The sequence below is a fragment of the Xenia sp. Carnegie-2017 genome, unplaced genomic scaffold (genome assembly GCF_021976095.1).
Source record: "Xenia sp. Carnegie-2017 unplaced genomic scaffold, XeniaSp_v1 HiC_scaffold_19, whole genome shotgun sequence".
NCBI classification, from domain to species: domain Eukaryota; kingdom Metazoa; phylum Cnidaria; class Anthozoa; order Malacalcyonacea; family Xeniidae; genus Xenia; species Xenia sp. Carnegie-2017.
The window spans coordinates 6,231,160-6,257,319 of NW_025813481.1; the positions used below are offsets into that span (position 1 = coordinate 6,231,160).

At 37.0% G+C, this 26,160-nt stretch overlaps 2 protein-coding genes and 3 long non-coding RNA genes across 5 annotated transcripts; 2 read left to right on the forward strand and 3 right to left on the reverse strand.

Annotated features, from left to right (window-relative positions):
- Positions 1 to 1,514: 1,514 nt before the first annotated feature.
- LOC124439196 lies at positions 1,515 to 2,788 on the reverse strand. The gene is made up of 5 exons (XR_006946308.1): positions 2,694 to 2,788; positions 2,402 to 2,507; positions 2,279 to 2,312; positions 2,121 to 2,202; positions 1,515 to 2,047 (listed from the first exon to the last, which is right to left on the reverse strand). It is a non-coding gene; the product is annotated as an uncharacterized LOC124439196 (long non-coding RNA).
- A 262-nt stretch (positions 2,789 to 3,050) lies between these two features.
- Positions 3,051 to 6,482, reverse strand: LOC124439197. The gene is made up of 8 exons (XR_006946310.1): positions 6,134 to 6,482; positions 5,680 to 5,934; positions 5,323 to 5,382; positions 5,104 to 5,206; positions 4,706 to 4,805; positions 3,856 to 4,319; positions 3,489 to 3,654; positions 3,051 to 3,210 (listed from the first exon to the last, which is right to left on the reverse strand). It is a non-coding gene; the product is annotated as an uncharacterized LOC124439197 (long non-coding RNA).
- Positions 6,483 to 10,648: 4,166 nt separating this feature from the next.
- On the forward strand, positions 10,649 to 22,812 carry LOC124438038 (collagen alpha-1(I) chain-like). Its single transcript, XM_046988025.1, has 68 exons — positions 10,649 to 10,906; positions 10,985 to 11,062; positions 11,884 to 12,371; positions 12,451 to 12,663; positions 12,739 to 12,780; positions 12,873 to 12,935; positions 13,013 to 13,084; positions 13,152 to 13,298; positions 13,366 to 13,419; positions 13,495 to 13,548; positions 13,663 to 13,716; positions 13,804 to 13,857; positions 13,926 to 13,979; positions 14,098 to 14,142; positions 14,249 to 14,302; positions 14,376 to 14,420; positions 14,500 to 14,553; positions 14,629 to 14,673; positions 14,775 to 14,828; positions 14,896 to 14,940; positions 15,024 to 15,077; positions 15,152 to 15,196; positions 15,283 to 15,336; positions 15,411 to 15,464; positions 15,561 to 15,614; positions 15,681 to 15,788; positions 15,854 to 15,898; positions 15,969 to 16,022; positions 16,093 to 16,137; positions 16,219 to 16,272; positions 16,346 to 16,399; positions 16,477 to 16,530; positions 16,607 to 16,660; positions 16,732 to 16,785; positions 16,900 to 16,944; positions 17,010 to 17,108; positions 17,255 to 17,308; positions 17,374 to 17,427; positions 17,548 to 17,601; positions 17,671 to 17,778; positions 17,851 to 17,904; positions 17,974 to 18,081; positions 18,160 to 18,213; positions 18,285 to 18,338; positions 18,405 to 18,458; positions 18,534 to 18,587; positions 18,657 to 18,710; positions 18,787 to 18,840; positions 18,919 to 18,972; positions 19,174 to 19,227; positions 19,316 to 19,369; positions 19,763 to 19,816; positions 19,885 to 19,938; positions 20,024 to 20,077; positions 20,143 to 20,196; positions 20,288 to 20,341; positions 20,429 to 20,536; positions 20,599 to 20,652; positions 20,724 to 20,741; positions 20,832 to 20,849; positions 20,926 to 20,943; positions 21,033 to 21,050; positions 21,151 to 21,183; positions 21,268 to 21,505; positions 21,610 to 21,722; positions 21,799 to 21,870; positions 21,938 to 22,159; positions 22,227 to 22,812. Exons 2-68 carry the CDS (start codon positions 10,993 to 10,995, stop codon positions 22,362 to 22,364), a joined length of 4,872 nt encoding a protein of 1,623 aa, XP_046843981.1. The 5' UTR covers positions 10,649 to 10,906; positions 10,985 to 10,992; the 3' UTR covers positions 22,365 to 22,812.
- On the reverse strand, positions 10,847 to 23,276 carry LOC124438040. Its single transcript, XR_006945952.1, has 3 exons — positions 23,204 to 23,276; positions 22,795 to 22,800; positions 10,847 to 10,858 (listed from the first exon to the last, which is right to left on the reverse strand). It is a non-coding gene; the product is annotated as an uncharacterized LOC124438040 (long non-coding RNA).
- On the forward strand, positions 23,213 to 24,054 carry LOC124438039. Its single transcript, XM_046988026.1, has 3 exons — positions 23,213 to 23,358; positions 23,602 to 23,812; positions 23,880 to 24,054. The coding sequence occupies exons 1-3, from the start codon at positions 23,295 to 23,297 to the stop codon at positions 23,899 to 23,901; spliced, it is 297 nt and encodes a 98-aa protein (XP_046843982.1). The 5' UTR covers positions 23,213 to 23,294; the 3' UTR covers positions 23,902 to 24,054.
- Positions 24,055 to 26,160: the final 2,106 nt, after the last annotated feature.

Genomic DNA, 26,160 nt, shown 5'->3' on the forward strand with positions numbered 1-26,160 from the left:
CGACCTGGCGACCTTGATTCATTACCCTGCACTCCATGACCCCAGAATGAAAATGCGGGAATCCGGAGTCATGGGTCCGGGTCATTGGTCCGGAGTCATGGGTCCGGGTCATTGGTCCGTGTCATGGGTCCAGGGTCATTTGTCCGAGTCATGGGTCCGTGGTCATTGGTCCGGTGTCATGAGTCCGGGTCATTGGTCCGTGTCATGGGTCCAGGGTCATGGGTCCAGGGTCATTGGTTTGAGTCATGGGTCCAGGGTCATTGGTCCGGTGTCATGGGTCCGGGGTCATGGCTCAGTGGTTCTGAGTCATGGTCCGGGTCAATGGGTCTGGGGTCATTGGTTCTGAGGCACGGGTCCGGGGTCATTGGTATGGTGTCATGGGTTCTGAGTCATGGGTCCAGTGTCATGGGTCTGGGTTCATGGGTCCGGGGTCATGGGTCCAGGGTCATTGGTCCGTCATGGGTCCGGAGTCATTGGTCCGGGGTCATTGGTCCGTGTCATGGGTCCAGGGTCATTGGTACGGAGTCATGGATCCGTGGTCATTGGTTTGGAGTCATTGGTTCGGAGTCATTGGTCCAGTGTCATGGGTCCGTGTCATGGTCCAGTGTCATGGGTCCAGGGTCATTTGTCCGGTGTCATGTGTCCGGGTCATCGATCCAGGGTCATTGGTCCGGGTCATTAGTCCGGAGTCATGGGTCCCGGGTCATTAGTCTGGAATCATGGGTCCGGGGTCATTAATCCAGTGTCATGGGTCCAGGGTCATTGGTCCGTGTCATGGGTCTGGGGTCATAGTCCGGGAGTCATGGGTCCGGGGTCATTGGGTCGGTGTCATGGGTCCGGGTCATTGGTACAGAGTCATGGGTCCGGGTCATTGGTCCAGAGTCATGGGTCCAGGGTCATTGGTCCAGTGTCATGGGTCGGTTTCAGGGTCATTAGTCCGTGTCATGGGTCTGGGGTCATTGGTCCGGGAGTCATGGGTCCGGGTCATTGGTCCGGGAGTCATTGGTCCGGTGTCATGTGTCTGGGGTCATTGGTCCGTGTCATGGGTCCTGGAGTCATGGGTCCGGGGTCATTGGTCCGTGTCATGTTTCCGGGTCATTGGTCCGGAGTCATGGGTCATTGGTTCTGAGTCGGGCCCGGGGTAATGGGTCCGGGATCATTGGTCCGGAGTCATGGGTTCAGTTTCATTTGTCCGGAGTCATTGGTCCGTGTCATGGGTCCGGGGTCATTGGTTCTGAGTCATGGGTCCGGGGTCATTGGTCCAGTGTCATTGGTCCTGAGTCATGGGTCTGGGGTCATTGGTCCAGTGTCATTGGTCCAGTGTCATGGGTCTGGGGTCATTGGTCCGAGTCATGGTTCGGGGTCATTGGTTCTGAGTCATGGGTCGGGTCATTGGTCCGTGTCATTGGTCCAGAGTCATTGGTCCAGGGTCATTGGTCCGGTGTCATGGGTCCCGGGTGTCAATTTTGTGGTATAGCATTTGTCTAATGAATGCGTTGATTAGCAAATGCACATTTGTGTTTTTAACTTTGATTGAAAATGCTATGTTTCATAGCGTATACAATTGACAGTAATATTTACTCTGAAACTATTCAAGCAAGGTCCGATTAAAATGATCTGTTGGCATATTTTCACATAAAAGGGGTGGTCACAAAGCATAATGGGAACACAGCCTTCATAGCAATGTAAGAAGAAATGTTTTCTGGTAGCAAATTTATCATTAATCATCAAGAAAGGTTAATGAAATTGCTTCGTAATTTGCAAAGCGTTAATTTTTGTCTTGATCAAGTCAAAATATTGATTGTAAATTTTTCTATGTAGTTCAATTCAACTTGAGTCTTGAATACACAACAAAATGATGATGGAGAAATTATGTTATATATTGAGCATTATCGAATGGTTAAAGTGTATGCTTACTTTTCATCTAAAAACATATCATAATAAAATCCTTCTTCAATGGGAGGACCGTAACACAGCAGACCACCATAATGGCGTTCCATCGCTTCACCCATTATATGAGCACTTGAATGCCAAAATACCTGTTGAGCTAGACAAGATGAAGCAATGTGAAAAATCAAATCTTTTGAACAAAAGCTTATAACTTCATGCAAAAACAATACCTTCTTTGTCATCAAATTTTAAAAGTTCCAGGTTGGAATCATTCTCTAATAGTCTATCTAGATCAAAAACCTCGCCATTCACCTAAAAAGCAAATAACATAAAGTTATGATGAATATGTAGTGTTTAGTACATGGCAATGATCAAAATTTATAAATACCTTAGCAATGACAGCATTGTCTGCCAAACCTTGACTAAAGAGGATAGAAATGAATATTTTAATATTAAATACCAGTTTACTTTAAAATGCAAGAATAAAGTAAATCTTTGACTTCCTTTAAACCTTATTGATAGAGCAACATCAAATGGTGTTGTCTTCCATGCAATGCCTTCGATTTCATTCCCATTTGGCAAGGTTATTTTTATTGTTTCGTTCAGAGAAGCCTTTGCTAAAATAATGGAACAAAAAGTGACGAAAACTTACACATTATACTCAAAACACATATTATCATAAACAACTGACGAAAAGATTTACAGTAAAACAATGCGTAACTATACATCAAACAAGGCTTTTGTCATTGAATTTATCAACATTTGAAGTGCGTTTTAAAACAATAAATCAAAATTTCACTAACCTTCCTTTCACTTTCGAGTCTTGAGGGCATCTACCGTTGTGTAAAGTGATTGACGTTTATTAAGATCATTTGGTTCCGATCGATTTCATTGGTTGATTTCAATGAGCTCTACAAATGTTATTGGATAAATTTTGAGCTCTTACATCTTTGATTGGCTACATTTCTACAATATGTTAAATATTAAAACTTATCCCAAATAAGTGAAAGGTAAATTAGGTAAGACACTTTTGATAACGTCTCTCTTTGAAATAAAATGACATTCAAAAAAAGTGTTTCTGCTTTCAAATATAATCATCCCTTAATTTTTCATATTTCTGACAAGACGACTAAAAAACATTGTAAACTGTAAACAACTTGCCTCCCTTTTCTGTTGGGAACAAACCCTGTTCAGCTTCATTCCATGTAACCAGTTCATGAATTTCTCAGGTGGAGTTGATAGCTCAACAATGAACGTAAAACCAAAGATATCGTAAACAGAACGTAAGAAGTCAAGACAACTGTCTATTTCTGATGAAATCTACGCAAAAATAACAAACATTACAACTCACTACAAAAATTTAGAAAACACGACGTATCGTCTAAGAGGTAGTAAAAATGACGCGATATGACAAAAAATATGGACGAGACACGTCATTTTACACCTTTCTACGATGTCTTAGACGATACGTCGCGTTTTCTGAAATGTTCTGCCGAAACTCTTAACGCTGAAATAATCGTGACATGTGAAAAAAGTTGTGAGTTGAAATCAAATATTTACTTGAAATGCTAAAAAGAATACGTGAATCTATTATTTACCTGTTACATTGTACAAAAAATGTGAGCATCATCCTGTTGAAATCTTCTTCTAACTCTCGCAAGTCCACTCAAAGCACCAGATAACTTGTTTCGATGTAACACGCCAAAATCAGCCATACGCAATGGTAATTCACGCCAGGAGCGAGGGCGATGATCGAACATCAAACTGAAGATATAAAAAATTCACTTTAGTTGGCAGAAAGAACGCCAGCAAATGAGAATAGAAATCCTCAGAAGATCAGATTTTGATACACGCTAAAATGAAGACGTTTTCTTAATCCATGATGAACTTTGGAATCAGTTTCACGATAACCCCCCCCTTTCCACACACATCTTAACCACAAACTTCATTCACAAGAAAACTTACCAATGTCCAGGACAGTTCATTGCCTTAAGAGCATAAACTTCCTTTTCTATTTCAAACTTGAATAAATTCTCAGAATAATGTTGCCAATGACCTGACGTCATCCACAGTTTGGTGCTGTAGATATTTGGTGTAACAACTTCTTCAAACACACGCTTCCAATGTCGATTTCAAATATATTTAATTTGATCTTAAAACGCTGAAGCAGTACTGTACACTTGATTTCAGTGTTGCGAACTTTCGATCACAAAACACGAAAGATATCAATGATGACCAAAATATACCAAGCTTTATTGAAAAAGAGTAGTGTACCAACCAAACTTGACACAAAAACAACAACAATAACACTTGAAATATTGAGCATGCACATAATTGGACATTTTAATGTTACTTTTTAATGCCTACTAGTTATTAAAATGGATATGTTCTTTCTTTCTTGCATTATGTTCATCAACTTTCTTGGTAATCTAAATGTTCCAATGCAAATATTTAGCTTAGTTTATCGTATTGTGACAAACTAACAGCGGTCATATTCAAAACATTGAGGTTAATAAAAGAGAGGATTTTAAAAATGTACAGAGAAAAACAAGACATCAAGAAAAATGATCATAATGCAGTTTACCACGGATGTATTTATGGAGAAAGGGGGGGGAGGGTGCTAAAACAACTGTCAGATTACACATTTAACATGTGAATGACATAACGACAACCAAGAGGGAGCCACAGAAATCTAATTAAAACTATAAGAACCAAATGACATCTAATAAAAACTAGAGCACCCCCTGCTCTGTATGAGTATGTTGCTCTATTAATAAAAAATTTGAGATTATTACTGCTGAGAGAACAAACAAACCTTTTGCCTTCCTCTGGTATTTTTTTTCCTTTTCTTTTTGTTCATAAATCGTTGAGTTCGCTCTATTTTAATCTCTCCCAATATTCTTTGTCTTCGTATTCTAATAGAAACACGATTGTTTAAACGAGGATTTTGAGCGATTAAGAACAATACAAAATGAAATGCGCGGGAGCAACTATGCATTAGACAAAAAAATCTAGTGACGAAATCCCCGAAAATTCAATGTAGCTTTAATAATATTATCTTATTTATTATGGTTGGGTAACTCGTCCAATATATATTTTATCTGGCGAAGTTTAAAATTGCATTAAAAATGTTTTACTTTCTCGTGCGTTACGTAAACGGAGTGATGACGTATCAGTTTGACGTTAACAGCGCTATTACTAAGAAAAACTAACCTGAAAGTTTTTCAATTTTTATATCTTTAACACAACCATCGCTTTTCGAGAATGTTTCTACAACTTTCTCGTACATTTCCTTTGTCGGGAACCGTACATAACCCTTATAAAGCAAAAAAACATCGCTTCTATCTACTATTTAAGAAAACGGTAAGATTAAATTGATGTAAGAACCATCAAAAATGGGGGATGAATTAAAGCAATGACATAGCTACTTACTCCTTTTTTGTTATCGTTTATTTCAAGATAAGCTACAGTGGTAATTGTTTAAAATATGTCCTTAAAGAATGCACAAACAATTAATAAGTTGATAAAGCTGTTTAGTGCTATTTAGCTTGGGCCGGTTGCATGAAACTTGGACAACGTTATCCATTGGATAGCAACTTTTTTACACTTTTATAAAACCTTTTAAAAAGCAAAAAGTATAAGTATCCAACTGAACAATCACTGAAATAAAATATTTTTGCAAAATTTAACTCATAAACAATTTTCTTACAAGTTGAAAAATTTTTGCTATCAAATGGATAACGCTATCCAGGCTTCGTGCAACCGGCCCCAGAAGAACAAAATACTTACCAGTACCTCTGTTGAGTCAACATTTTCATTTGATTTAAACCTTAGAACAACGCCATTCTGCCGTTCAAGTTTTTCAGGAAGTTTTTTCTCATCTTTTGCATTATTTTCTGCTTTACAATTCACTTTATCCTTTATTTTTCGCTGTGGAACTTCTGCAGTTGATACCTCAAACTCGATCTTCAGTTTTGTTTAGCATCTTTCATCGCTTGTTTTTGTAATTGGCGATATTCATTCTTTAACTTTTACCATTCCATCCTAAGAATACAGAGAAAAAGAGGAAAATTTTTCATGAACGGGCAAAATTATATCAAATACTCATAAGGAAATGTACGAAACAATTCCGTATTCGGCAAATACTGATCTTCAATCCAATCTTCAACCAATATCTCGGACATTAGATTTAGGATTAATAAAACGTGAAATTATAAGCGATATGTTAATGAGTCGAACTTACTTTGATATGACTCGAAGTTTTGGTTTTTCCAATTCAATATTGTCTTTTACTTTTTGTCCGCTTTCGTTTTTCATTTTCGTCTCTACGTGTTTTTCTCTCTACACGTCATTTTAAATTCTTGTTCATGAATATTGTCTCCTTTGTCGATCTGTTTGTTTTTCTTATTTGAAGTAGCCTCGTGCCCGTTGTCTTCAGACATCGTTTACGTTTCTTTGTTTTTTGTTCATCAGAATCTTCATTGCTTCCACTTATTTTCCTCCCATTTTCACTTTCCTTTTTCACCGTCTTTTTAAAAATTTCCTGTGCATTGTCTTTTTCGATTATAGTTTTTGTTTTACGTATTTTTATACACTTTTACTCAAAAGACTATAGTCTTTGCATTTTTACTCTTTTTTACTCAAAAGACTATAGTCTTTGCATTTTTACACACTTTTACGCAAAAGACTATAATCTTTGCATTTTTACACACTTTTACACCTAAGACTCTAGTCTGCATTTTTACACACTTTTATGTTAAAGAGTATAGTCTTTGCATTTTTACACACTTTTACGAAAAAGACTATAGTTTTGCATTTTTACACACTTTTATGCTAAAGACTATAGTCTATACATTTTTACACACTTTTACGCAAAAGACTATAGTCTTTTTATTTTTACACACTTTCACATCAAAGACTATAATCTTTGCATTTTTACACACTTTCACACCTTAGACTATAGTCTGCATTTTTACACATTTTTACTCAAAAGACTATAGTCTTTGCATTTTTACACACTTTTACGCAAAAAACGATAGTCTTTGCATTTTTACACACTTTTACGCAAAAGACTATAGTCTTTGCATTTTTACACACTTTTATGCAAAAGACTAGTCTTTGCATTTTTACACACTATTATGTGAAAGACAATAATCTTTGCATTTTTACACACTTTCACGCGAGGAAATCTTTGGGAGAACTCGAGAGCAGTTCAGTGCAATCTCGAAACCCAATGTCTTGGGCTGCACATGCTCCAGAGTTCTCCCAAATGTCTCCAAATTCACCACTCTTGGGAAGTAAGGATCAGTTAGGAAACATTTTCGTCAACTCGCGGTTGTAATCGTATAACAGTGTATCTTCTCAAATGACATGATGTCATTTTTTATATTTTAAACATTCACTAGGAAGCATTACAACTAAACAGGGGGTTTGTGTTGTTTTTGAGTTCTATTGGAGTCAAGCAGTGGGATTTTCTTGTTGTTAACAAGATAGTTAAGTCGGTTCTCCTGTCTTAATCAAAGAATACATTATGTTTATGGTGCCAGAAAGAAGTGTGTGTTTTTCATCTGAATCATTAAATAGAACTCAATGGGTCTTACTTTAGTATAACAAAAGCAAACGATTATAAAATTTAACACTGTTATAAACAATATATAAATATGTCTCACAGATTATTGAAAACGCAAAAGTGGCTAAATATCACCGTTTTAGTCCCCATTTCTGTCTTCTTAACACGTCAATAGCTCTTTCATATTTAACAACCATTGATCTGTGATTAAATAAAAGATTAAATCTTTTCGATACAAAAAAATTAAATGTACATTTGACTTACTGAAGAGTAAAGATTTCATCAATCACAAATTCAATGGAGCTATCTCCGTTGGGAAGTTCATTATTAACACTAGAAATGGATAATTTAAAAAAGGTTGAGAAGATGAATGATTTACATGAGAAAATAAAAGATTGACCTGTTTGATTCGGAATGCCCGGAAATAACATCGTCAAACAATTCCATGTCATCTTTAGGTAGAAGATTTTCAAGTTCCTCCATTTCTTTAGCAAAGTTTTGTCTGTCTTCCAATTTTTCATTTAAACCAGATTTATCTAGATTATTTGTTGCATCATCTGACTGATTAGTATCCCATGTTTCTTCCTCATGGGATAATTTCGTGTTGGATGTCTTCAGTATTGTTTTAATCCATTGATCCTGGCTACTATCATTGCAGCTTACCTAAAGCAACAAGATCAGTAGGATTACAATTGATATAAAGTATTCATAGGTAATGACTATGGGAATCACAAAAAATACCTTCATATCTTCATCAATGTCGTCAATGGAAGGCTTTTCCATTTTCATAGGAAGAGTGAATGATTTCAAAGATGCGAAAGGAACCTGTTGATCTTCTTCATTTTTATGATTACCTTTCTGTGAAGCATCTTCGACTTCAGTCATTGATTTTCCAACGTTTCCAACTTGAGAATCGTTTATTCTTAATTCATCGAATGAATCACTCAAAGGTAATACTTTCTTGCCATTCTTTGTATTCTCTTCTGAATTATTTTCATGCATGGAAGTATTCACAAAGCTGTTGCTCGTTTCAATGAAAAGAAAAAAATGTTCCTTTTTCTTCTCTTTTACAAACGGTATTTGATCTTTTTGTAGAGATGCCTCGCTTTTGACTGCGGATGCCTTGTCAATGATGATGCTTTTATTACCAATGACCTGTGAGTCTTCTTTAAATTCAACTGCATGCGGTGAATGGATCTTCATTTCATGTAAAAGTTGTTTTTTATGGGTATCTGTGACGATATGACTTAATACGGTTCTTGAAGTACTCTCTACTGAGTGATTTTCATTCAACATGTTCTTTACTGACATTATTGCATGATCAATTTTATGTTCAGTTTGCATGATAGAACGCGAAGAAAATTCCAAGTGTGAGTGGTTACTCGTTTCCATTGCCTCGACTCTAGAAATTATTACTGAAAGCACTTTGCTAATCTCTTCAGCCCTTTGAGATTTTTGTTCTCTCGAAATGTTTTTGAAGTCTCCATCACAACACGACGAAGAAATTTTCGATACTGCATAAACAGGTAATCCTATATGCTGGGACGTGAGAAAACTTGTCTTGTCATTAACTGAACGTGTTTCTTCACGTTTTAAAGATTCCATTTGTGAAAGAGGATTACACTCAGATGACGTCTCCAAATCTTCAGGATAGATTACTTTGTCCATGACTTCATTCATACATTTTCTGTCGTCATGAAAATGTTCTTGAATTTTGTCGGCACATTCATGGCATGCAATATTTTCATTTACAGTCACTTCTTTTGTGCTAAGATGGCTTTCAATGAAATTATCACAAGCTTTATTTGACATTGCTTTATTTGTGGCGAGGATTTTTGAAAGAATCATATCCTGAAAAGCTCTTCTATCTCCTTAAATTCACTATTATAAGTTGGCTGAACATCATCATCTGTCACATCTATACCATAAAAATACGCCATTTTTTCAATTTAAGAGCAAATATAACTTACATTTCAGGGGCCGGTTGCACGAAGCCTGGATAGCCTAATTTTTTTAAAACTTTTACAAAACCTTTTAAAAGCAAAACATATACGATTCAAACTGAGCAATCACTGAAATAAAAAACTGTTTCGAAGATTACGAAATTTCTTTGTCGTAACAAAAACATAAACACCTTTTTATAAGTTTGAAAATTTTCGCTATTTCCAGTATTTTAAAAATGTTTAACGAAACATAAAATAACACCTTCATACCGTTTTCACTGAGAGTATCTTCGTCACACTTGACAAACATATCCTGAATTATACAAAAAAAATACTGCGATAAAAGTGTTTGTAAATTATGTCGATATAGATAAGAAAAAATACCTTTTTCATGTTTATTTCACAATTTTCCTCTTCAGCTAAAGTTACTTCAGCTTTTTTAAATCGACCACTCGTTCTTCGTGATGCTGTGAAAGGTGGCACGTACTTGTTATAGATTTTTTGCCTGCTGATGAATGTGCATCAAATTTAGCTTTCTTTGCATTATTGCTTTCGAGGTGAATACCATTTACAGTTTTTACTGAGTCGCTACTTCGGTTAATCTTCTTTCGTTTAATTGAACTTGAAAGCATTTTTTGTTTCTTTGGGTCCACAGAGCTTGTTTCAACAACGCTCGAAGGCTTACTTTTTCTGCGTTTCACCATTTTATTTTGTTTTAAACCGAAGACACAAGTTTTGTTTTCTTCTTCGTTTTACCGCCACATTGGTACAAAATAACATATGGTGAATCCACCAATCATGTTAGCCGCTCAATCGACCAATGAAATGCCAACTTTTATAGGGAGCCCAGTCAGCTGATTGATGTATGGCACTTGTTTTAGTACTTGCTGCTTAGCTGGTGCTCAAAAAATGAGTTTTTGTGATTTTCCTTCATTCACGTTTAGGAAAATTAATACCACAAATACTATAAATACTCTTTCATTTTTGACTTCTTTATGTCATGAGGAAACTCTCAGCGTGTTTCTATATTCAACAAAATTATACACTTTCACAAATACATAAACCATCAAATTCGCAAAAGAAGAAAGTTACACTTTGTTATTTAGTTTTTTAAAAACCAATAAATCATAGATTACAAGATGATACAGCGATGAAAATGTCGAAAGATCGCATCTCTGGGATTCCTTCAATTTTACTTCTATAGCAGGAACCTTTCTATGCTGCAGTCTTTCATTCGATTTGAAGGGATTCTTGTAAATAAGGTATATTGTCGTGGTCTTCTGATGACCAACCCGTATTGCGCGCGCGCGCAAAGCCACAAACAAAAGGGTGTTGTAGTAAGATTTTTTTAAAGGCATTTAAAGTATATCAGAGAATATCCTATTACAAAATCATTGTTGGAATTGACAGAGAACTGGTCCAGCGGAACTGAAGAATAACAGTGAAGCGCAGAGTACTGTCTTGCGCTTTGTATGTGCTTTAGTCAGAGCAACTGAGTAAAAAGGTAAGAGTACAAATTTCTTGAGAGATAAAACTACCACAATATATGAACATTCAATTTAAACATTCATTTTTTTCTTAGGTGCTAAAATGGTGCTACAATTGTTGCTGTTGTCAGCGTGTATTATCAGCACCGCATTTTGTCGGAGTTTACCGGACGGTATGTTGTTTTATTTAACAATCAATAAAAATCTTGCGCAATGAGGAATCATGGCATATTTAACTTCTTTCGAATCTTTTTATTTTAGTTTTGAGCATTTGCCATTCTGCATATGTAATATTTCGGGTAGTTTGTGACACAAAGGCCTCTTGTTCTTCGCTACATGCTGGTCTATACATTAAATGTGTTGCACAATTTTATTGAAATTTGCATAATTTGCGTTTTCTACATTGTTGCGAAAAAATTACGAAACTACCAGTGTCACCAAAATAAACAATCTGCAAGAACTACGAACATATCTGTAAAGTCCACTCGACTATAATGGTAACTCTGTAAATAATAAAGTAGTGTTGTGTCTACGGTCGTAAGTTGATATGAGAGGTCAATATTTAACGTTAAAAGAAACGGTTTGCTGTAAATGAAAAGCATTTATCGCTGTAAAGAAAACTTAAATAATTCATGAATCATTGAAAAAACCTACCCCTGCCATTTTTAGGCATGTGATGGCATGCAATAAATGCGCAATCTCCAACAGTTAAATGAAATACTAAAATAAATACCTAAGAACATGAAATTATTTTATTAATATACCTAGTCATAAAACAAAATGAGATGTGTTCTCCCTTTCTCCGCAAATGAAAGACCTAAAACAGTATAACTGAAGTTTTCACAAACATTTTGATTTTTATGAGGGAATTGTTCATTGATTTTACAACAAAATTATTTCACAGCGTGATTCGGGAACTTTTAATCGTTTAAAACAGACGTTTTTCATTAAAGATATTTTTGGAAAACTCACGGAACTTTTGTCATCTATACAGGTTCAGCCGACCTAGTTGAGATATTTGAATTAAATAATCAAACAAATGGCGTGACGAAAGTGAACAAATTCTGTCATGATGCCGCGTACGAATTGGACAAAACCGCCAAACTTATGATAGACACGAGCAAAGCGTTTTCCAATGGTTTCAACCTGGATAGCTTCTCAATTTTAATGACAGTAAAAATGAAGAAAGACACGAAAGGACACATCTTCACTGTGTACTCTGAAAGTAGTACACCAGTCCTTTCAATAAAAGCAAAACCTCTGAAACTGGAGCATAAAGACGGTTTAATAGATTTGGATGTGGAAGAATACATAACGGATGATATGTGGCATACTATTGCAATTGGAGTCACTGAAAATGCGATTGAAGTGCTCATCGACTGTCAAAGTGTGACATACAAAAGACGAGGACAATTTGCAAATGGCATTATCAGAGGCGGTCATATTCTACTTGGTCAACGTTTCACAGGAGAAAGTTTTGAGGTGAGTACAGAAATTGAATTTCTTTTTTTTTGAAAAAAAAGACGAAACGAAAAAAACAGGTAATTTTTCCTAATGACAGGGTTCCATTGAAGAAGTAACCATCATCCCAGGAAACGCCAATAAGGCTGTCGCATATTGTAGCGATGTAGAGAAATGCAAAATCAAAGTAACAAAAAGTGATCGCGTACCAGAACCAGTTGAGATTGTATCAAAACCAACCGTAGAGAACAACATTCAATCAGCTGAGCAGATTCCCGACGAATTCGTTGTTGTCGATGGAAACACTTATTATGTAACATAACTTCTTTCGTCTTTTGAATGTTCATATAAAATCTAAATGAAATGATAAGATATCATATTACTATAGATTAAAGGCGACCAAGGTCCTCCTGGTCCACCCGGCGCACGTGTAAGTTATGGTTTAAAGAATATTACATATGAAACAAACAAAATTAAGAAATACTAATATGTTTTTGTGAAAAATGAGGATTTTATTCTCAGGGTGCACCAGGACAATCAGGTGAAGGTGGCTCACAAGGACCGCCCGGATCTCCAGGACCACCGGTAAATGAGACAATCACTCGCACGGCTTTTGAAAAATGTAAACATTAAAAGTGATTGAATATTACACTTTCATTTAGGGTAATCCCGGACGTGACGGACCAGCAGGTGAACCTGGACCACCAGGAGCCCCAGGACCAAGTATTGATATCGTAAGTACATTGAACATTGCCCCCTTGTCCAACAAAATACAGACCAAACACTACTATGACATTACAGGATATGGGTAGATTGTCAGGAGCATTGAGTGGATCGAGTGTTGGTAAAGGACCATCACCAGCATCAATGAGAGAATTGTTCAGTGGTCTTTCATCAGGTCCAGGACCACGAGGCCCACCGGGTAAACCTGGTAAACCAGGATCTCAAGTAAGCATGTATATTGTCTAAAGTGTTTGAAAATATTGATTACAATAACGATGAAATGTTCCATTAGGGTTACTCTGGTCCACCAGGTCCACCAGGCCCCCCTGGAGCAAACGGAGAAATGGTAATTTTTTTAAACCTTAAGTTTTAGCAGTCTTAAGAGTAATTGAAAAAAGGAGATTTTTCTCTCGTTTGCAAGGGTCCACCAGGTACAAATGGACCACGTGGTCCACCGGGACGACCAGGACCACCAGTAAGTAACTCTTGTCAAATGTTAAAATGACATTCACAATAGCCATGTTGTGATAAGAAACGTGCATGGTTGAAATTAATTTCAACTCGTTGTTCTTTCTTTGAAATATTATAGGGAAAACGAGGCAATGACGGACCAACAGGACCTCAAGGTCCACCAGGGCCTAAGGTTCTTACAATGATCTATTCTTTTCATTTTCGTGAAGTTAAAACCATCGTAAACTTTTTTCAAGCAAAATTGTTAATGTTCATTTAGGGTGAAAGAGGTTTTGACGGAATGCAGGGATTGCCAGGACCTAAAGGACATAAGGTTAAAGATAGAGATGATGCAACAATCACGTTTTCGCACGAACTATGAATTACTATTTGATTTTATAGGGTGAGAGGGGACCACAAGGTGAAGCTGGACAAAAAGGAGAAATGGGCGAAAGGGTAGGTTTGGACTTCCTTGGGGGAGGGGGCAGCTCCCCCCCTGCCCCGTACGCCTATGAATGCACCAACTGTTCAAATATTGTTTTATGATACAAACATTTTTTTTTTGATAACATAGGGAGATAATGGTGAAACTGGACCACGAGGAGCACCTGGGGAAAGAGTATGAATTACAAAATCTCAAAGCGTTTTATCAGATAACATGTGTTAACACCAGACGCTATTTACATACGTGATTCCTTATTTTTACAATACTGTTTTCTTTATAGGGTAACGCTGGAGAACCAGGAATGCGAGGACCACCCGGTCTTCGTGGACAAAGCGTGAGTAGAAAGCAAATATTTATCAAGTAAACCAAAGCATTTTTTGTTTAGTCACCAGTCTTTAATTCAATAGGGCCCACCTGGTGAACGAGGTAGCCCTGGGCCTCGAGGACCTCAGGTATGCATTTTCCTATTTATTTAGTTAATGAATCCAGTTTTACTAACGTAACATATGTTTTTAACGTGCTCTGTTGTAGGGAGATCCAGGTGTGAATGGTAATCCTGGAAGTCCAGGAATCCGTGGACCACCTGTACGTATCAGTTGGCTGAGTGAAATAAAATAGTAGATAGTAACAACACAGTAATTTGACCTTTACAATCCTCAGGGACCTCCAGGAGCTCAAGGAGCAACAGGCGGAACGGGAGAGAAAGTGAGTCCCAAAATCTTGCATGAAACCATCATGCAAAAAAGCAAGGTCATCAAATCAACGTTTTTTCCCTTTTGCTAAACTGTAGTTTATAATTTATGTAGGGTGAACAAGGAAAGCCAGGATTACCAGGTTTTCCAGGAATGGATGGTTCTCCAGTGAGTAAATAACAACAATTGCACATTTTGATCATTACATCACAACCTATATTATGTACACATGCAGGGTCTTCCTGGAGCAGAAGGTCCAGCTGGTCCCAAAGGAGATACAGTATGTTACAGCAATGAATAGGATGCTGATAATTTTTCCTATTGATATGAACTTACGAAATGACTATTTAACTCGCATCCTAGGGTCCACCAGGACAAGCTGGTCCCCCAGGTTATCCTGGACCAAGAGGACAAAAGGTATGTTGCACTTGAAACCAGTGCACTTCAACATAAACTTACGGGACTATGACATATTCTACAATTCCATTTAGGGTTCAACTGGAACTCAAGGTTTAAGTGGACCAAAAGGTGAACCGGTAAGAACTTCCGCTGCATAAAAGACTAAAACTATCCTCTTAAGAATGGAGATAACTGTATTTTAACAAGAAATTAATATAATTAGGGTGAGCCAGGTAATTCTGGAGAAAAAGGAGATCAAGGTCCTAAAGGTGATCAGGTAAATTACGCTGAGTAACTCTTTTAAATATCGACGTGAGTGTTTTATGAACAAAAATATCTTTTATTACTCAGGGCACTGCTGGAAATCCTGGTCTCCCAGGTCCAGATGGTCCAGAGGGAAAGAAGGTACTTTGAAGAAAAATGAGAAACAAGTGGAAGATTAATTTCGTTGTAAAAAAATTATTCGCAGCATTAATGCATTTACATCTTCCATCATCCTAGGGTGTTCAAGGCATTTCTGGTCCACCAGGGCCTCCAGGAGCTCCAGGAGCAAAGGTAGGCGTTACAATAATTTTCATTATCCTTGATGAAACTGAAAATACACCGTTCGCTACGTTTTAGGGTGATCGCGGTGAACGAGGTTTACCTGGCTACACAGGACCACCAGGCTTAAAAGGATCAACAGGTCCACGAGGATATCCTGGACGACGAGGAGAAAAAGGCTCACGGGTAATTTTGGTTTGTAAACAAAATTTAAATAAACAATGCTAATAGGTAAAATGTCTTGTCTTTAGGGAAGCAGTGGACCTCCAGGACAACCTGGAGCAAGAGGTCGAAGAGTAGGTTTTTCAATTCCTTGCTACTTGACGAAATAGTTAACAACTTAATAATTTTATCTTTCTTATCGAGGGTCCTGCTGGAGAACGTGGCGCATCAGGATCACCAGGATCTCCAGGATCTAAGGTACAATATGGTCTTAAAATGACCGAAGTTAAATAATGTAGTTAACTTTTCTTCACAATGCTATAACTAGGGATCAACAGGTTTAACAGGAGCTCCAGGAGAACGTGGTGCACCCGTAAGTAATTATGAATAATGAAAATATACACAGGACTGGGTAAAAAGCAGTGGATAACATTGTGTGTAAATGTTTATTTAGGGGGCACCAGGACCTCAGGGTCCAAGAGGATTACCTGGATCTGATGGAAATCCTGTAAGTGATATTTACTAGAAATATCCTCACCAAGAAAAATGGATCTAAAAACATACTATAAAATATGTAACAGGGATCTCAGGGAAAACCTGGACCAGCAGGATTACCAGGACCTCGAGGTGAACCTGTATGTAAACGACATGGTTTTATGATCAATATAACGCGTCACTATCATCACGTGATTTCCATGATTAATTTGTAAAGGGTAATGCTGGCAAACCAGGCAATCAAGGACCAAGTGGATTACCAGGACCAAGGGTAATTAACTATTTTTACCATCAACTACACCATGATCAACAAAGGTTTAAGTGCTGGAATAATTTTGGATAAATAGGGACCACAAGGAGAGAAGGGACCACAAGGTGAACCTGGACAGCAAGGCAGAATGGTATTTATGGAAACGATAAATTCCAATACAACATCTTTAAATGGTATCTAATAATGAACTTAAATTATCAGGGAGCACCAGGTCAACCAGGTGCTGCTGGAGAAAAAGGAAACGCTGGAGCTAAGGTACACAAAGAAAGATAATTAGATGACAAAATGCTAAGCAAAGATTTGCCAAATTACGACACTCGTATATAAACTCGCGAAGTAAATTCAAACACAAAGAAATATCTTGTGTAGGGTGATCGTGGCCCAGCAGGAGAACAAGGTTCAGCCGGTAGCCCTGTAAGTATGAACTATCTTCCTAAACGATCAAAAACCTCCATCTCGTAATGTTAATTGTTTAACAGGGTTCTCCCGGTGCTGTTGGACCCAAAGGTTCAAGAGGTTTACCAGGGGCACCTGGTGAGAAAGGAAATGAAGGACCCTCAGGAGTAACAGGACCACCTGTAAGTTAGTCCAAAAGGCAAAACATTTAAAAACGTTTTCAAGAATATCAATAATGATTTTCTTAATTTCAGCCATCGTAAAGGCAATAAACGTCAACATAACGACGTTCAAAATAATTATTTAATAAACGGTAATTATCTTTTAGGGTCCACCAGGAAGCCCGGGTGCACCAGGACAGTCTGGAAGTGCCGGATCACCTGTAAGAACTACTGACTTATTTTCATGATGCAAATTTATACCTTCATATCAATGCTGTTATTTTAGGGACGTCCTGGTCCACAGGGCGCAACAGGTCCAAGTGGCGAGAAAGGTGATACAGTAAGTACATAGTTATAAGAGAGAAATTCTGGTACGTTTGAGTTGGTTGCAAAATAAATTATAATATGAGGACAGCAATCTTAAAAGATTTTTTCTACACGAGAACTTTTCCCATTCTAGGGACCAGAAGGACCACAGGGTGACCCAGGATCTGATGGAAAAGCAGGATCACCAGTACGTATACGGTTATTAAAACTTCTATAGAACATGAACACGGATGAACAATCTGTCATTTACATTAAGGGTTTGCCTGGCCCACAAGGACCCGCAGGTCCCCCAGGACAAGAAGGAGAAAAGGGTAACCAAGGAAATGCAGGTGAACCTGGTAAACCAGGTGAGCCTGGTGCTCCAGTAAGTAAAAATATTTCATTGCAATTAAAAATTAATCCGATGAATTTTACGTCAATTTAATTTTTATTCCAGGGATCACAAGGTCCTCCAGGACCATCTGGACAACAGGGACAAATGGGACCACCGGTATACTTACAGGACACTTTTAAAGCAAATATATGGCATTATTATTGAAAGGTAGCAAATCTTATGCAGGGATTATCGGGTGAACGCGGACCTCAAGGGCAAACTGGACCAAGAGGTGAAAAGGGATCTGATGGACCACGAGGTTTCCCAGGACCACCAGGAAACCCTGGGATGTCGGTAAAGCAAAAAGGCTAACAATTCTTTGCTTTGTTTGCATCATATATTTAAACAATGCATTATTAATCGTATTTCTAGGGCGCACAAGGCCAAAGTGGACCTAAAGGTGATCGTGGGGATCCAGGGCGTCAGGTGAGTTTAAAAATTGAAAACTTGAAAAGCATTACATAACAAAAATACGATATTTTTCTATTGTTACTCAGGGACCACCTGGAGGTATAGGTGCACGAGGTGAGCCTGGCATGGCTGGTGAAAAGGTTTGTCATAGATAAATGTTGTTCTCGAAATAACGAACAAGATATACGTAAATATTTGTTTTACAGGGTGAACAAGGAACAACAGGACCTCCAGGACCATCAGGAAGAAGGGGGTCAAAGGTGAATTACATTACAATTTTTAAAGCAATATTTGCTATTAAAGAAGTAATTACATAATAAATGTTGGATACGTAGGGTGATCAAGGAGAAAAAGGTGATCAAGGAGCACAAGGTCCTCAAGGTCCACAAGTAAGTACATTTTGTGTAACAATTTCAACATCTTACAGACATCAAAATTTAGTATGTTTTATATTATAGGGTCTTCAAGGTAACCCAGGTGAAAAGGGTGACCCAGGAGTATCTGGTGTCCAGGTAAAAAGATTTTACACATAGGAGTTTTCCTTCATTAAAATGAGTCAAATCATGTCTTATATCACATTCTTCACAGGGTGTAAGTGGCAGTATTGGTGCTCCAGGAAGTCCTGGAATCAAGGGTGAACCAGTAAGCTCTTCTTGATAATCAAACAATATTTCGTGGTTATCCTATGTTCCAAGTTTATCAAAAAACCTTTGTTCTTAGGGTCCACCTGGACCAATTGGCCAACCTGGATCGCCTGGTCCACAAGGACCAAAGGTTCGTGAACCGTAAAGTTTACCTCGTGTGATGAAAAAACATTTTGTAAACGAACAGTTTTGGTTTGAAAAGTAATTAGCTACTGTTCGTAAAATAAATTTATCCTTAGGTTTCTGTTTCACATGTATACTGAAGTTTGTAACGGAGTTCTACCATGAAAGTACTCGATAATTAAAAATGAAATCATCTTGCTTACCTTAGGGAGAGCCTGGTCAGGATGGTAGTGATGGTTCCAAAGGTGATCAAGGACCAATTGTAAGTTTGTTTATCACCTACACACAATCAATATAGAGAATATTTTATTATTGAAATCAAAAAGAACGTGATTGCCGACTACATTTAGGGTCCACCTGGTCAACCTGGCGATGACGGTCCTCCAGGACCCCAGGGTAATCCTGTAAGTACAACATAAATAAGTACGTTTTGTTATAATAAGATTCTTTATTTTGTATTTATATCAACGATGAGTAAAATGGGAAAAACGTGAAACTAGTATTTAACAAGATCATTTTAGCATTAAGATGTAAATGACAGACGACTATCTCGCGAAAAAGTAAATATTGAAAATTTCAACGATGCAAAAATGATGGATCTAAAAATATTAAAAGAGAAAATTGTATGTTGTAAAGATATTTGTATTGAACATACTCAACCGTATTTTCAACAATGGTTATTTTGAAAACCAGGCGTACTGCAACTGTTTTTTTTAAATCGCAGCCATTTACAATATACATTTATATAAACAATATAACTTTAAAAAAAATGAAATCTCTCTCGTGTCGTTCTGAAGGGTCGCCCAGGACGAAAAGGAAGTGCTGGTGAACAAGGCTTACCAGGAAGCAAAGTAAGACCCATCTAAATGCCCATTTTTTACAAATAACAATTTGTAATTGCATACTGTTTGTCTTCCAGGGCGATCAAGGTCTTCCTGGACCACCAGGTGAAAATGGACAGATGGGACCACCGGTAAGTGACACTGACTAAGACTATACATAACGTATTAAAAATTGATTAAAAAATAATGCATTATTCTGAACATTTTTCCATTTAGGGACCACAAGGTCCACAAGGAGCTCAAGGTGAACGAGGTCAACGAGGACAAACGGTATGCTCAAGACGGCACGCTATTTGTCAAAATTTTATTTTTCATTTTTATAATATGTTTATCAGGGTGCACAAGGTCGTCCTGGTGCTGCTGGTCAACCTGGTGGTCGTGGTCCAGTTGTAAGTTGATTTAGAAATGATACAGAGTGCAATCACTCGTTAAAAGAGTTCCTAATCAACTGTAAAACACTCAACATTTCCGGTGTTGTAGGGGGCACCAGGAGAGCCTGGACCAAGTGGAGCACCTGGTCGTGATGGCGCTAAAGTAAGTCACATGACTTGCGAACAATACGTCTGAATGATTAGCATAAATTAATGATTACTTACGATCATTTAACTTCACTATCTATAGGGTTATCCTGGTTTCTTCGGACCTCCAGGACCTCAAGGGCCACCTGGTGAAAAGGGTGATGAAGGTGAACGTGGATCTCCAGGACCATTTGGACCCAAGGGTGACCGCGTAAGTTACAAACAACGAAGATCGTCACCTTTACGTACTAAATTGATTTCATTTTGTTGTAGGGACCAAACGGTAATCGTGGACCAAGTGGACCTCCAGGACCGCCAGGACCACCTGTAAGCGAATGCTTGTAAAGTTCATGATCTAAATATAATATCTCATCAGAACCCATTGATCTATTTTATAGGGAGCAACTGGACCAATTGTAAGTGTTCCATTAAAATCGATGAAAACATAACCAAGATTTATGGTTTGGTAAAAAATTGTTGATGAAATCATTTTATGTTTATTCTAGGGAGTTAAAGGCGAAATCGTAAGTAATTTTCATCATCATGTGCAGTTTGCGAATACTCATAAAACTAACGTTTCTTTTCTCAATTTCAACCAAGGGACCCATGGGACCAGCGGTGAGTATTTAACACATGTACTTGGCTTGAGTTGTATTGCATAAATTATACCGTTATTGAAATAATTAACGATGCAATAAATGTTTTAGGGTGATCTAGGACCACCGGTAAGTTTGCAAATATCTAATCAAATTTTTCGAGAAGGAGAAGAAATGAATTAAAATAATTTCAATAATGTATTAAATTCTATTGTATGTAACGTTATAGGGACCTCCAGGACCACCTGGACCTCCAGGAACTGTAAGTAAACGCGATTTTACAATCCATAATTGCTCTTATAAAACTGATGAAGAAATGAGAGAAAAAATACCACTTGTTACGCAGGTTGCAAGTGCTTCCTTTATCGGTGGAGTACCCGCAGAAACTGGGTCTTATAAGGGTCGAACTAAACGATCACTTGATGATGTTAATGAACCATTTTTATCTGGAGCTGAAGAAATGGCGGCGTCCATTGAATCGATCAAGAAAGAAATTGAAGAAATCAGACGACCAAGTGGTACACAAACAAACCCAGCAAGAAGCTGTAAAGATCTTTACCTATGCAACAAAGGCAAAGAAAATGGTATGAAAAGGAACAGATTAAGAAATGTTTTCTCGTAAAGATCATTTCATATAACATGAATTAAGATTAAAGATAGTTAGATTAAAGATACGATCATATTTTAGGTTTTTACTGGATCGATCCAAACCAAGGTTGTCCAGATGATGCTGTTCGCGTCTTCTGTAACTTTGAAGAAGAAGGTGAAACTTGTGTTTTCCCCGACGATGCCACAGCTAAGGTGATTTTTTCGTCTAAAAATGAGGATAAAACACATTGAAACTCGTCTTAAGCGTTACTTTTCCCATATGTTTTAGGTACAACCTAAGACTTGGTCACGAAGCTCTGACGAAGATGTTTACTTCAGCGAATTCAACGGAGGAAAAACTGTAAGTATTCGGTAAAAAATTGAGCAAATAATTTCAGATCTATTTCATATTTTCTTCTCACTCTAAGATTACGTATACGAACGTTGGCAAAGTACAACTCACATTCCTGCGATTACTAAGTGAGAGCGGTAAACAGAACTTTACAGTGTCTTGCAAAAACTTCATTGCTTGGTACGACAACAGCAACCAGAACTTCGCAAAATCAATTATCCTACAAGGCGACAACGAGCAAGAATTCTCCTTTGACAGTAACAAAAGCAAACTAAAGACTCTTAGAGACGGATGTGCGGTAGGTCGACAAGTCTATCTTATTTAGTAATGTATAAAAAATACCAATAAGATTCTCTTTTTCACAGGAAAAAGGTGAAGACAAAACAGTATTCGAAATAGAAACAGAAAAACTCAACCAACTTCCCATTGTGGACTTCATACCAAGAGACTGGAACGAGGAGGCAGAGTTCGGTTTTGAAGCCGGTCCACTTTGTTTCAGATAACTCTCTTTAATAAGCCTTTCATGACACACATAGTTTAAACTATCGTGTATTACATACTGCGAAAAGAAAAATAAAGATAAATAGTTTTCCGACTTCATTCCGTTACATAATGTTCAAAACTAGCAAAAAAGGATTCCCATTTGACTGTCTTTTCTTTAGCATGTAATACTAAACTTGTGCATATTTTTTTCTTCTACTAACAGTTGTTATTTTGGCAATTAAGATCTTGAATTTTCATTGAAAATATATTAGTAATAATGTAACGATGATTGCATTTCAAGGGAAAACATGTTATGTAATGTTCACCTGCTTCGTAATATCGCGATAAAAACAAAGAACAATTCAATGGGTAGAGAACAGTGGTCAAAACCCAGTAAACTTACTTATATATTTACTTTAACAGGTCCGCTGTACATGAGAAATAAAATACCATTGGCTTAAATACAAATTCTAGTAATTTTATAGAGATATTGCAAAAAATGGGAGAAATTTTTCGAATATTTTGGAAAATAAGATCTTACCGACCAAGGTTAAGGAATTTTGCTTCAGGACATTTATCACGATAATTAATTAGCTAATGAAAAAATTTACTAATATTTCCGGAGATGTTTGTGAACATAAAAATGAAAGAGAATTTGCTGTTTTAAGTTTAATTCTTTTACGCGTATGTAAAAGATAGAAATGACCGTTATATGATCATCAAAACAAAACAAGTTAAAGTAAAGTATGGTCTTTAACTAACCTGAATCAGTGTCATACGAATAATGACCGCAATGACGCATGGTATAGGTGTTGGCGCGCAGCGATGTAACAAAATCGACGAATTTGTAATTTTAGACAGCACAATCATTATTGACGACACTGAGTGAAGATCTTAGTAATTTTTCAAGACAAATCCTCACTAAAAAGGACGACATATAATTTTACAAAATGAACACAAGATTTCTACTACTGGTCATATGCATTTCAAGCAGTTTTGCAACGAATTACACAGGTAAAGTTATACGTCCCATATACGACGCACACATACCACGTTGTTCCAAGAGTAAAGAGTGCACATTTCATTATTTTACTTGACGATTTACGCCTATTGAGAAATGGCATTCAATTATATCATCTACATGTCGAATAACCATTACACACTATCTTTTGCTAAAATGTAATCAATCATACAAGTGAAAAATTAACTGGTACAAATTGTTTCACTACCATCAGTTGACAATTTATAATTGTTTAGACGTGAAATGCTACCAATACCCTGAACCAACAAACGGTAGACTCAGTTGTCGTAAAGACGTAACATCAACCATTAACTGTCATGTGGTTTGCAATGCCGGTTTTGATGTGGAATTTCTACAAGCTGAATCCTATAAATGCTCACCAGATGGAAAATGGACAGTTGAACCAGATGTGATGACGGTACCATGGCCGAACTGTATAGTATATGGGTAAGATCTTTGTTTTTGAACTTAAGAAATCATTTTTTAGCTATGTCTTATTGTTTTTCCTTAAAAGACCTGGAATGCCGATACCATAGAGATTGCGCGTGGTTTGAGATGAGATCAAAGAAAATAGAACATACAACGAAAGGCGTTATTTTAATTTAACTATTGTCTTGATTAAAAATCATTATCATTCTTACACAAATAGTGATATAGAAACTTGATTAAAATGAATACTGATAATGAAACGTGTCGTTGTTCGTGTATCAAACGATGAACTTTGACATAAAATACCAAAACATAATTTTCGGCGTCTTTGTGTTCTAACAAAAAGGCTACTGTGAGAAACATGAAAGATACAGAAATTGACTCCATGCTTTAGAATCCAAGTCTAATTCACACAGATTTCGTTCATTCATTCCCATCTCGTAGCTATTTAAATGTTTCATAAAATCTCACCAAATTGCCTGACTATTGTGAGAACAAGCGAGAAATACCTCCCACAAGAAAATAGAAATAAGTTGGCTAAAGATCTTTTATCAGATTCAACATTTTTACGAGCGACGAGTCACAAATATTTTATGGACATATTGAAGCAAAATAGAATTTCCTTTTTACCATAATTTTTCTGCGCTATTCAAGTACTAACAAAGACTCGCGTAACATAAGTCCATTAGTAACGCACATACAAATATTCAATGTAATCAAGCGACAACTTCAACTTGTATTTCTGCTTCTGCTCTGTATTCTGACTCTTTAAAAATGTAACGGCCCTAACTTGAAAGCGATTTAACTGTCCCAAGCTAGCATACTGTAGAGGTTCCATACACCATAACCAGACTGTCTTTTTCTCTGTTGGCAAAGTGATTCCACTCAAAAACGTAACACTTTCGGCATCATCATGAATACTTTTCAAGATATCGGCCATTTTCTCATCAGCTACTTCTATAATTTCTCGGTTCACTTCTCTTTCGTCTAATTTATGAGCTTTTGGAACTTTATAGACGCCCATATAAACACCAGAAAAATCTGCACCGATTAATTTTGAATATACATCAGTGAGAAATGCTTCGTCTACATGAACTCTACGGACTTTCAACTTTCTTAACTCGGGCGGACACCAAGGCATATTAATAATGAAATAGGCTTTTTCAACAAACAAACTTCAGCGTTAAAGAATATTAGAACAACCGACAGATCTCTTGGATTTCTTCTTCTGTTGACAAATGTAAATCTACCACGTTATGTATCAGATTGCAATTAAAATCACAGCGGGAGGAAACACAACAAACACTTTTCCTCGCATTGAAATGTAAAGTTATCAACACACGAAGGATATTTCTTTGTACCTTTTTTCAATGTAGCTCATGTTCAACTATCATACATGTCTTTCATATTCTATTGAAATGTATACTTCGTAGGCTCAACTATCTTTTTCAAGATGCAACGGTATTAATCCACAATCAAATTTTCCGACTTTACTTTTGATTTTCAACAGGGTGTTCATTGAGTAAAATGTTCATTCAAACAGTCATTTTGCTTTATCATTCAAAATAATTTGTCCAGGTTTGAACTAAGGCAATGTTTCAAACATATAGAACTTTACATGAGCCAAATGCATTTCCCTCGTATGTTGACGTTATCGTGATTATCACGTGTTAATGTTCGGCAGGACAGAATATTTTTTACCCAGCTGAAAACTTTTACCATCCTTTCTCTTATTATCTAAAAATAAAGACAAATCATGCGCCTTAGTAGCTGATATCTCACCATCAGCGCCATCTGTCTGCAGTTTCGGCAAAACCCGTAGACATTTAGTGGGTTCCCCGACTCTTTGATAAAAATTTCCATAATTCGCGGTGTTTGCCTTAAACAATAAGCTTGAATTACCGACAGATGGATTGTCGGTCTGTTTTAAATCTAATTTATTCTTTATATCCCCAGAGTTTGCATTTTCCAATAACTCCAGCCCGTTGTTCGTTTTTTGAGTTTTACTCCAGCATTTATCTGGTTGTTCAATTTCACTTCGCTTAGAATTTGTTTTGGCAACAACATCAACGGCAAAGGATGGCCTTCGTCGAAATTTTGCGGATCGTGGACGTTCAGAGACCAACTTATATCGAGGCATCGATAATGAAATTTGCTTAGGATGAAAACAGGATTAGGGAGCGTGTATCTAAATGAATGGAAGATAAATTAACTCAAAGATTGGAAACTTTCAATCCTGGGCGTACTGTACACGTTCAACAATTTAGTTGTCCATTACTCATATATATTCCTACAAAACTCAACAATATTTCCAGACGATTTCCTCTGTAAAATCATTAGTTTCATTTAACAGGAATGACAAACTT

Excerpts from the sequence above, each read along its gene's own strand:
- LOC124438039 (XM_046988026.1), top strand. The coding sequence starts at position 23,295 with ATGAACACAAGATTTCTACTACTGGTCATATGCATTTCAAGCAGTTTT. Across the intron at positions 23,359-23,601 it reads TTTTGCAACGAATTACACAG|ACGTGAAATGCTACCAATAC; the intron begins GTAAAGTTATAC and ends ATAATTGTTTAG. Across the intron at positions 23,813-23,879 it reads CCGAACTGTATAGTATATGG|ACCTGGAATGCCGATACCAT; the intron begins GTAAGATCTTTG and ends TTTCCTTAAAAG.
- LOC124438038 (XM_046988025.1), top strand. The coding sequence starts at position 10,993 with ATGGTGCTACAATTGTTGCTGTTGTCAGCGTGTATTATCAGCACCGCA. Across the intron at positions 17,602-17,670 it reads ATGGAAAAGCAGGATCACCA|GGTTTGCCTGGCCCACAAGG; the intron begins GTACGTATACGG and ends ATTTACATTAAG. Across the intron at positions 20,078-20,142 it reads GAGGTCAACGAGGACAAACG|GGTGCACAAGGTCGTCCTGG; the intron begins GTATGCTCAAGA and ends TATGTTTATCAG.